This window comes from Teleopsis dalmanni, chromosome 2 (assembly GCF_002237135.1).
Source record: "Teleopsis dalmanni isolate 2A chromosome 2, ASM223713v2, whole genome shotgun sequence".
NCBI lineage: Eukaryota > Metazoa > Arthropoda > Insecta > Diptera > Diopsidae > Teleopsis > Teleopsis dalmanni.
In genome coordinates this window covers 242,412,666-242,423,769 of record NC_051847.1, presented here as the reverse complement: position 1 = coordinate 242,423,769, position 11,104 = coordinate 242,412,666, and the positions used below count along the sequence as shown (strand labels likewise).

The following is an 11,104-nucleotide window of genomic DNA, read 5'->3' as shown; positions in this document are numbered from 1 at the left end:
TAGTAAATGAGTTATATATATATAGTTATATATATATATATATATATACATATACATTATATACATATATTGGATAAATGTAAATATGCAGCTAAAAAAGTTTAATAGTAAATAGCAGAATAGATGATTATTAAAATAACTATTTGCGTTAAAAATATTGAGCTTTTTTTTATGTTTAAATTTTATTGAATTGTTTTTACACACAAAAAAAACTGTATATTGAATATAACTGTACGCAGCGGATCTTGAAACAATGCATATTTCTAATTTTTTATACTGACAGCAACAACTAATTATGGAACTGAATGCCCACCGGCAGCCCAACTGATAACAGTAACTTAATGAAATCATAGTCATTGGCATTCGTACGAGTCTACACAATCGGTATCAAGCAATATCTCAGCGTGTACAAGTTACTCCACTTTAATTTATTTTATCAGTAAAGAGACCAGGTTCGGCACCAACATTTTAAAGCAACTATTAGAAATTGTTGAAGTAAGATTTATGAAAACGCTAATGGGCGTCATTAGCACTTCGGCACCTTAATGTAAAGAACTTCATTTAAAATATAAAGTTCCATATTAAAACTATCTTATTAAAGAATTCTAGTATAAATTAGGTTTTAATTGAACACCCGCAACCGCTACTGCCAAAATTAAAAAACGAAATTATCACTGCAAAAATTTAACAATAACGTTGGTGTATTATCTTAACAGAATACTTCAAAATAAACGTATAAAAGAAAAAATGTACAAGTTCTCGACTTTTATCACAACTAAGTATTGGATCGAACGGTTATTTGATCGCTTTCAAACATAAAAGAAAATCACGTAGACAAAAAAGAACGTCGCGACGTTTACTTCTTAGGAGGATGTACTCTCAACAATTAAAATATGTGCTTGTGCTATTGCTTATTAATGCGGCATTATGTCAAAACATTAAGGAAGAAAAGAGTTTCACCACTGCTATCGCGAACATGGAGCGATTGCTAAGAACAGAGATTCAGCTTATAGCAGAGTTAGAAAACTTTGCCAATGAATTACAAACAAAACTGAGTATCATACGCAGGTATACTAGTCTGGATCTATGAGTTAAGAATAATAGTTTTAATATTTGTATTAGCGGTGCGGCTATGATGCGGCGGGAAAATCTTAAATCAAAAAGTGATCCAGAGAAATATTTATCGAATCCCTTAAATGCGTTTTCACTAATGCGTCGTATGCAAGCAGATTGGATTAGTTGGGAACTGTTTATGTCGAAATCCGTTGGTGAAGGTAAACATGTGTTGACCAAATATAAGAATGCTAAGATTGCTTACATTGTACGAAAAAAATAAATAAATTTTTTAGCTAATATAAAAGCTGTGCAGCAGTTGAGGGAAAATGTGCCTGACGCTAAAGATCTTTCCGAAGCAATATCTGCAATTTACCGCCTGCAAAGAACTTATGACTTAAAGGCATCCGAAATGGCAGCTGGTTACTTACATGGCAATCAATATGAGTAAGCTAATCTTATAAAGATATTTTAGCAGTAATGTTTCAAAATAAATATAAACTATTGTCAATTTGTGTGTCTTTAGGGCCAAACTATCATCACTCGATTGTTATACAATAGGAGTGGGGCTGTTTGATCGAGAGATGTACTATGATGCAGGGTTCTGGTTATATATCGCGCTAGAGTCATATGATCAAAATGATCTTTTTACTGCTATTGAATTTAATAAAGTGAAGATTTTAGAAATGTATGCGGAAACAATGCTGAAGCATAGTAAGAATGCATATGTTAATATATTTTTTGAAAGTACTTTTCATTCTATAACTTGAATTTTAGATAGACCAGAAGATGCTCTTTTAGTATTAGATAAGGCAATTGATTTATCTCCGCGAAGTGCAACACTTCTGAGTAAAAAAATTGATATTAAAGCAAAGATAAGAGTAGATAAGTCACCACCCAAAGTTGTAAGTTAATATTATTGCAAAGAAATAAATAAGTAATAAGTCTGAGCATATTTATCTAGTATTCGATTAAGGAACCATCTGATTATGAACGAGGATGCCGTGGAGAATACGACGATAAAATGCCTCAAATGTATTGTACTTTTAATACCACGACTACGCCATTTCTACGAATTGCACCTCTTAAAATGGAGATTGTGCAATTAGATCCCTACATGGTTATCTACCATGATGTGATATCTGACAAAGAAATAGCTATTCTCAAACATATGGCAATACCACAACTAAAAAGAGCTACAGTCTATAGTGAAAATTCTAGTAAAAGTGTTGTGGTTGACAGGCGAACTTCTCAATTCGCGTGGTTTTATGATAAAACAAATGATGTGACAATACGACTCAATGAGCGGATAACTGACATGACAGGTTTTAATTTGGTGGGATCGGAAATGTTGCAGGTGATGAATTACGGTCTCGGAGGTCATTATGATACACATTATGACTTTTTTAATGTTTCTGCGGTAAGTAATATGTTTTATTTCACCAAAGTTTCTTAATCTTTTCACAAGTTAGGATACCGAAATTATACGTACAACTGGAAATAGAATTGCAACTGTCCTATTTTACGTAATATATATAAAATTTTTTTATATGATAATATTAACAGTTATAAGTTTCATTAGTTAAGTGATGTTGAACAAGGAGGTGCAACGGTTTTTCCAAATATAGAAACATCTGTTTTACCAAGGAAAGGCATGGCAGTTATGTGGTATAATCTTAACAATAGAGGGGACGGAAATTGGTTGACATTGCATGCAGCTTGTCCTGTTATAGTTGGATCCAAATGGGGTGAGTTTGAACCGTTCATCGTTTGGTACAGATAACACATACTGAATATCTTGTACATATCTTAATTTAGTATGCAATAAGTGGATAAGGGAACGAAATCAACTATTTACAAAGCCCTGTGCCAGGGAGTAATATATGATCTAATGAAATGTTAAAAATGGAATGAAATATTAAAATCTGTTATAGACACTAATTATTAAAGCTAAAATAATATAATAATCTTGTTTAATTATTGGTTATATAATATTAAGTGTATTTTTAAACAATAGAAAATCTCTCCTATTGAAATTTGGGTCTACTTTGCTTAACTGCTCCATGAACATAAACATTTTTAGGTAACATTATAATATAGATTATAACAAGCATTATGAAAGTGGATGACTTATAATATATGCGTACATACATATATTGTAGATAAAAAGATTGGAGGTTTTAAGTTTAAATTAATTGAAGAAAGCAGATTGTGTTAAATGCAAGAAACAATGATAATAATTTAGACTAAGCCTGTCCTTAAATTTGCCTAAGATTTACATTAGAGTAGTTGCTTAAATATATTGTTTTAGGTTTTCTCTGATGATTGCAATCCAGCGTTTAATAAGTTGAAAATATCTTAAATTTATAATTATTTGAACTCTTAAACCTCTTCTTAGCACAATGACCCGAGCAAAGTCTGGCTTATAAGCTCGAACGAGTTTAGTTCTAACATTCTTTTAAAAGCTTTCTTCTATGGGTTAAAAGCTTAAATGTTTGAAAAAATCAAATATATTTTCATAGACAAAGGTTAATTTACTTATTGACGCTAGCCGGATGAGAGTGTCAGAGTTTTGCGTACGAAGTGTAGTGTATATCATGGAAATTTCTGTTAAACAATTCCATCATAATTTTGTGAATAAATTTTTCGGCATTTTACTTTTATTAATTATTTTAAACAATCATCCTTGTGCAAAATGCGAGTTTTACTCGTCGGTTCAAGAATTATCAAAATTATTCAAGTATGAGACATATTTTTTAACTAATATGGAGAAGTTTATCAAGGAAAACGAAAATAAATTGGTATTTTTGAAGACGTGAGTACTAAATCAAAAGATGAATATCATATAAACATTTAGTATATTTTTAATAAAATAGACGACTTATAGAAATGGAAACTGAACACGATGAAGCGCTTTCGATTGGATTAGAGTACTTTGAAAATCCCGTTAATAAATATCTGTTAACAAAGCGTCTTTTAGTAGATTGGGAGCGGGTGCAAAACTTAATTGAACATAAATCTGGAAAAAGTTTGTTTAAATGAACATATTGTTTATTTTACAATGCTATTATTTTAATTTTTAGAACATTTGGATAAAATCAAAAAAAGTATGCAAAAAGAGATGTTTCCTGATGAATCGGAATTGAGAGGAGCTATCGAAGGATTTTTACGTTTGCAAGACATATATCGGTTAAAGACTAACGATATGGCCTCTGGTGTACTGCAGGGTAGAGTGTATCCGTAAGCAATATTCTACTTTTATATTATTTCGATCAATCTAATTATATTTCTTGCTTATGATTTATTTAGTACTTATTTAGATGCGTCACTCTGTTTCGATATAGGTCAACAAGCCAGTAATATTAATAAACCAAAACTGGCACATTCTTGGTTTTTGAAAGCTTTGGACAAAAATGGTGATCCTAACAAAACTAATTTAACACTGCAGATTAAAATTCTTGATTCGCTGGCTCAAAGTAAAATTGTGTTGAGAGATTTTAGAGGTGCAAATCAAATATATATGAAATTGCTATTGCTAACACCGGATAATAAAGCATTTGTTAAGAAATATGCCAGCTTCCTAGAAAAATATAGGAAACAGATTATTTTAGAAGTGGACTTAATGGATGAACACGAGGTATAACATATTTTAAGCAAGTTTTAAGACCTTTAATGTTAATAACAAATTGCAGCCACTACCTGTTAATATGTACAATCTTAGTGAAGATGACGCCTATAAGTTAACTTGCAGTGGATATTTAAAACGTAGTGCTAGTGAAGAACGGTACTTAAGGTGCGGATATTTAACAGAGACACATCCCTTTTTAAATTTAGCACCAATTAAAGTTGAGGAACTAAACCATGATCCTTTGTTGGTACTTTATTATGATATAATATCCGATAATGAGATTGCGGTTATGAAGGAGTTGGTTCATAACAGAATTCAAAGAGCGACCATTATTGGACATAATGGCTCAGTTATATCTCCCGTTCGAACTAGTCAGTTTGTTTTCTTACCAAAATCTCAACATAGATTGTTGGAAACGATTGATAGACGCGTGGAAGATATGACGAATCTTAATATGCTTTATTCAGAAGATCATCAGTTTGCAAATTATGGTGTCGGTGGACACTATGCACAACATTATGATTGGTTTTACAATGCAGTAAGTTTCAAATATTGTATTAATATTTTTTAATCATTTTTATATTTAAAACTTTCATAGGATAAATCCTTAATAGCATCTCCAGAGATGGGAAACCGCATCGGAACAGTTTTGTTTTATGTAAAAGTGACAATATCATTTGTTTATAATAATATAACTGTGAATACTTTGTAGCTTAGTGATGTCGAACAAGGCGGAGGAACAGCGTTTCCGCACTTAAAGACGCTGCTGATGCCTAAAAAGGGAACAGCAGCATTTTGGTACAATTTACATGCTTCGGGTGATGGTGATATGCGTACTTTACATGGTGCTTGTCCTATAATTGTTGGATCCAAATGGGGTACATCTTAAAATATAAAATTTTGCTGACATTTTAAACACAGTTCTTTTATCTGTAGTTCAAAATCGATGGATCAGAGAATTCTATCAGGACGAACGACGACCATGTCTCATGTATAATGACAAAACGTAAATAAAGGTTTATTTATGTTATATGCATATTGCTTAATACTTATAGTTCTTCTAAGAAAACAACACAAGTTATTAGTTTAGAAGTCTCTTTATATGAGCCTTCAGATAAATGTAGATTTAATTATTATTTAATTTATATAAATACATTTAAGTTACAATTTGCTTAATTTTCTTAATGTTCCAGATAAAATATTTGTAAATAATGTATTTTAATATGACTTCTTATTTAACAAACATCTATTAATAAATCTGTGTTTTTATATAAACACCAACATTTTTACAACTAAACATCACACTTATATTTCTAAAAATTACACATTTAAAACAATTTTCATTTCATTTAATAGTAATAATTATTGTTCGAAAGGACACCGAGTGAGTTTTGCGTGTAAATACTTTTAAGTTTACTAAAATTTAATTTTTTAAATTCGCTTTAAAGTTTTGATTTCAGGTAAAATATATTTTGAGTGTTATTTTCTTCTTTATATTAGGAAAAGTCTGTGCTTTGTTGAGTCATTTCTTTCTCATTTGGTGGTTCTTTATCAGTTTGTAATTTGTCTTGTATAAAACAATGATTAAATTACTTTTCAAAGGGGATTGTCTTAAGGAGCACATCTAACATTAATATACGAGAGATTGTGTACTATATACGAGTATGTATACATGTTCCATGAATCTCATATTTAAACAATTTTAGTTTTTTTTAATATATGTATTTTTTCTTATAATATGCGTATGATAAAATTACAAAAAAGTTTTATTAAAAAATATTTTTCGTTTAGTGAAATTACAGTTTCTTAATTGTTTCTTAATTAGTTTTCTTCAATACTTAAAATAGTATCATATCGTAATTTATACGTGATATATATTTTTTGTTTAACATTTAAAATTAGTGCTTCACATAAAACACATACGTATGATAAAGGATAATATGCATATTTATATAATATTCGGAATGGATATGTCAACACACATTAAAATTTTGGTTTTGTCATTTTTTATAAGTTTTTGAATATAGTGCCGATCATTCTGATCTTTCAAAACAACATTAAGATTTCTACTTAAGAGTACAACATTGAAATTTTCTTATTTTGATTCTTAATGTTTTTAAAATGGTTTTTGTTTTTTTCTTTTGGTATGTTTAATTGAAGCTAGTTTGCTTATATCTCATAATTACGAAATTTATTGGCTACATCAGAATTTTCTGTGCCCCATTCTGTCTTGCGATTGCCATAATAAAGCGCAGCTCCACCTTCTGAAGCTCGACGATGAGCCGGATTCGGTGACGCAGCTGATAACCCTCCACTGCTTGCAGAGCTTGCAGTAGATCCACCAGTCTCTGGTAACATACGATCTTTGGTTTTTGGCGTCACCCAGTGCATAGACTAAGAAAACATATAACAAATTTATAAAAGATATTTAAAAAATTAGATCATTTATTTAAAAATTAAAAAAAATGTACGTGCAAATACTAATGGATGCAGAGGTAGGGCAGTGTTATAGACAGAGAAAGGTAAAACTAGAATTAAGAACTTTTTGGAGATTTATTTTCTTGTTACAAAATATTATTCCTTAGTGTGGGGAAAAATAATAAAAACCTTAAGTTATACGAAATCGCCTCTTACGCATATTAAAATTAATTACAATATAAGGCTTACTTTACAGATGAGTAATGAACATCAAAAGCGAATTTCCATAATTATGTGTGCCAAATGAAATATTTGGTTTGCATCGAGATAAACTTATATATTATCTGAGGTATGATATATAACGAATTATTTTTTAATAGAATATTTTTTTTAAAACATATGACACATATAAGAACGTACAAAACTAACTTTGAGTACTTTCAAATCATAAAACTACGTTAACTTTCGGATTTGAGGTAACACATAACTAAACAAAAACAGTAAATTCTGAGATTGTGCAGCATTTAATCAGATCCAAGGTACATATCAGGTGGTAAGCACTGTTTATTTATTTGTTAAGCCTCATACCTCTTTATCCACTTTTTCAGCAATTGTGTATCTTCTCACCTGACCCACATGTTCCTTCATACCCAACCAGTTTTTATAGCTCATAGCAATGCCACTATTCCGCCACTTGTCGTAGTTGGCGCGTCTTTCAGGATCGCAAAGCGTTTCTTTCGCTTCCTGTTCGGAGGAAATTAAAAGTAAATATAAAAATTTATAAAAATATCAAAATTAATGTGATAATTTTTTATGCCTATGCCTTAAATAAGCAAAACATAGACCGGTAAATAAATATTACTTATTCACTGCATAGTCTTAAGCAGTAAAGTAAATCGCTGAAATTAACTGAAGCAAAATGTGCTTGAAAATCCACAAAGCTATTTATAGACGAAAAGAAAGAAAAGGATGCTTTTGAACTTTTATAATGGAACATCATGATAAATATAGGTTAATCAATTTATTTATTCCTCATTGAATATTTGGGTCATTCAAGAGCATTCGAAACACAGTTATGGTTTATACTTACATAAAACATACAAACTACAAACACGAACTTATGAATATTCTCGCTATTGATTCATGGACTTAGTATCTTTTGTAAGCATTAGAAACAATTTTTTATTATTAGAAGTATATCTAAGTTTAACTAACTTTTGTCTATTGGCAGAAAGTTTCAATTTATACTTAAAGTAAAGGTAAGTAAATATAATAGTTAGGTATTTGTATATCCATGTTTGTAATATAAATTGTGTTGATTTGAATTTTTCGGAACACCATTGACGTGTTCAAATATGCAACAACTCATAATGAAGAAAGTCAATTTCAATATAATGCTATCTTTTCGTGTTAAAATAAGTTTTAATTTCCAATAGCAACAAGAAAAACGAATAAAATTTTCATGAAGTAACAAAAATTGTAAGTACCGCACCGAAGTATGGAATGAATGCACATATTAAATTACATGATGTTGATTTTCATTGAAATTAAAAATAAATGAAAATATGTAACAGCAAAAAGTCATCGCATAACAATAGAAGTAGCAATTTATGAACGTTTATGACACGTTTCAATGCAAAAACACTCAAGTGTTTGCATTTCCATTAATATTTGCAACTCGGTATGCATGTTATCTGGATCCTTTAGTCGTGTGTCAGTTCCTTTGCATTGCGCTGGCAATGTTCTTATTTTTGCGTTTTCATCTACATTTCTGTCTAAACAGTAGAAGCATGTAGGACACATATGAGGCCAATATCCAGCGATACTCATATAAAATCAAAACTCCAAGCATTTTTTTACCCTTCGATGGTATCTTCAGAAAATATTTGCGTGTTCAATTAAATGCAGCTTTCCATTTTGTGAGTAGAACGATTTTCATGTTTAGAGCTAAGCAAACCTATCATATCATTGGCTACATAAGCTAAAAATCGAATTCGATACATTGTTGAAAATACCTATATGTCATTCCAAGTAGTGTCCATCGGCAGTAATAATATTTTTTCATGACAAGCGGTTGACGGTTGAAGTCGACCTTGGATTAAAGTGAAAAATATTCCAGAGACAATATTTTGCAATGAGCTATGAAGGTGGTAATCGTAAGACGTGCTGGCTAAGATATAACTTGTATGCTTTTAGCGTAATACTTTTAACCGATGCAACAACATGCCGCTAATCATTTGATGTCTGATTACATATTCCAACCATTTGTTGGTTATGACACCAAATGAATTATTTGTTATTTGTACAACTCTCCCGTCATAGTATCATCAGATTTAAGCAACACATAAGGAATGGCATTCTTCTGATGCTAATAAATATAATGGATCTATTTGGCACCATGAATACATATGACAAGTTTGTCATTGATTTATCACTAGTAGGAATTTAATAATTTGTTGGCTTTTAAAAGAGCTTCAATAATTTTAGGTACTTAGAAATCACTCCTTATATAAAGTCGAATGATTTTGTATGCTTGCCGTAAACATAAATTTTGGTAGAATAATGTCTACGATTCTTCTTTCTTGATGTCAAAACATTTAATTTCGCTATGACACCTTCACAATATAGTTCTACTACCTATACGATAGTGACTATTGGCTGTAGTGTTCTAGGCAAAAAAGTAACCCAACAAAACGTCCCGCTAATACGATTTCTTTTCCAATTTTCATAATGTAATAGTAATCAATAATAAATATTTTGTACACAATTTTAAATAAAAAATTACGTTTATTTTTGTATTTGTGAAAGAAACAAATATCTTTGATATTCAGGTTCTATATCAATTATCTATCTCTTATTGTTTCAATATAAATTAATGAAATTCAGTCAAGTTGCAAATAAGTTTCAACTAAAGAAAAAGCTAAAATCAAAAGTAGAAAAGTTCCTTTATAAGCACTTACCTTAAGTTTTTGAAATTTCATTTCAGCATCCTTCTCACCGCTGTTCTTGTCTGGATGAAACTGCAACGCCAAAACCTTGTATTCCGCCTGAATTTGTTCAACCTGTGAATTAACAAAAACCAAATGAGCATTTGTCACTTTTTAATCATAAAAAACTCGTTAGCAAACACAAATCATTTTTTATTATTCAATGTAATATCCAGTTTTAGTAAAATTTCTATTTAAAGATGTTTTTTTTTAATTCAAGATTTAGGTTTTGAATAAATTTTCACAGAAACATGAAGACGTTCAAGACCCTGCAATATTTTCCATTGGAATCCATTGGAATAGTTTTTTTTTCATTGTATGACAATGTGAACGTACTTTATTTTATATTTTTTAATTAAATTTTGTTTAAGTACCTTAATTGGGGGAAGAACGTCTCAGTTTCCCAACTAAAATATTTGACATTTATTATTATTGAAATAGGTTTGTTTTTCAATATTAAGCTATTATAGTTTACAGAAAAGATTAATATAAAAAGTATTGATATAAAAAATTAGAAGAATCAGAAATGTATACAAAAAATCATAGTCACGTACTTGTTACAAAATAAATAATTAAATAAATAAATTATTCGAATTTATTTAGTAATTGTGGCATTTACATTTAATTGTCATAATATCTTTTGTAAACTATGAATAGTTATCATACCTATATAATATACAATACAATATAATAACATATTGAGCTAATAAAATTTAGCAATTCATACTGGGAATGCACTTTAAAAATGTGTAGCTAACTTATCGAGATGATAATGATAATCAATTATCGATTATCGAGTTTCAAGATAAATTTTAAGAGGTGTTAGGGTTGGGATAGAACAAGCAAGTATGTGCAAATTTACTTATCTCTTAAATTGAGGAGTTTTAGTTTCATTTTATAGTTTTTAAAAGGTTTTTGAGTCAAATTAATGCAATTTACATGTAATCAATTTATAAATATTTATATAAAAGATTTTTAAACCAATTTTATATCGAAATATGTTGTTTTGAATTTAGAT

At 29.7% G+C, this 11,104-nt stretch overlaps 2 protein-coding genes across 2 annotated transcripts; one reads left to right on the top strand and one right to left on the bottom strand.

Moving 5' to 3' along the window:
- Nucleotides 1-227: 227 nt before the first annotated feature.
- LOC119677174 (prolyl 4-hydroxylase subunit alpha-2-like) lies at nt 228-5,769 on the top strand. The gene is made up of 15 exons (XM_038088442.1): nt 228-1,068; nt 1,123-1,274; nt 1,350-1,500; nt 1,580-1,767; nt 1,831-1,958; nt 2,018-2,473; nt 2,526-2,579; nt 2,636-2,801; nt 3,941-4,081; nt 4,137-4,293; nt 4,363-4,690; nt 4,746-5,219; nt 5,280-5,339; nt 5,394-5,559; nt 5,618-5,769. Exons 1-15 carry the CDS (start codon nt 872-874, stop codon nt 5,689-5,691), a joined length of 2,892 nt encoding a protein of 963 aa, XP_037944370.1. The 5' UTR covers nt 228-871; the 3' UTR covers nt 5,692-5,769.
- Nucleotides 5,770-5,861: 92 nt separating this feature from the next.
- Nucleotides 5,862-10,718, bottom strand: LOC119677172 (J domain-containing protein-like). Its single transcript, XM_038088441.1, has 4 exons — nt 10,706-10,718; nt 10,060-10,196; nt 7,688-7,843; nt 5,862-7,075 (listed from the first exon to the last, which is right to left on the bottom strand). The coding sequence occupies exons 1-4, from the start codon at nt 10,716-10,718 to the stop codon at nt 6,851-6,853; spliced, it is 531 nt and encodes a 176-aa protein (XP_037944369.1). The 3' UTR covers nt 5,862-6,850.
- Between the last annotated feature and the right edge of the window lie 386 nt (nt 10,719-11,104).

Bases quoted from the DNA above. Each gene is read 5' to 3' on its own strand.
- LOC119677174 (XM_038088442.1), top strand. From the start codon at position 872: ATGTACTCTCAACAATTAAAATATGTGCTTGTGCTATTGCTTATTAAT. The intron at 1,959-2,017 runs GTAAGTTAATAT...ATATTTATCTAG, and splicing joins ATAAGTCACCACCCAAAGTT to TATTCGATTAAGGAACCATC. The intron at 2,580-2,635 runs GTAATATATATA...AAGTTTCATTAG, and splicing joins TTGCAACTGTCCTATTTTAC to TTAAGTGATGTTGAACAAGG.
- LOC119677172 (XM_038088441.1), bottom strand. The intron at 7,844-10,059 runs GTAAGTGCTTAT...TCCTCCGAACAG, and splicing joins TGAAATTTCAAAAACTTAAG to GAAGCGAAAGAAACGCTTTG. The intron at 7,076-7,687 runs GTATGAGGCTTA...ATGTTTTCTTAG, and splicing joins CTGAAAAAGTGGATAAAGAG to TCTATGCACTGGGTGACGCC.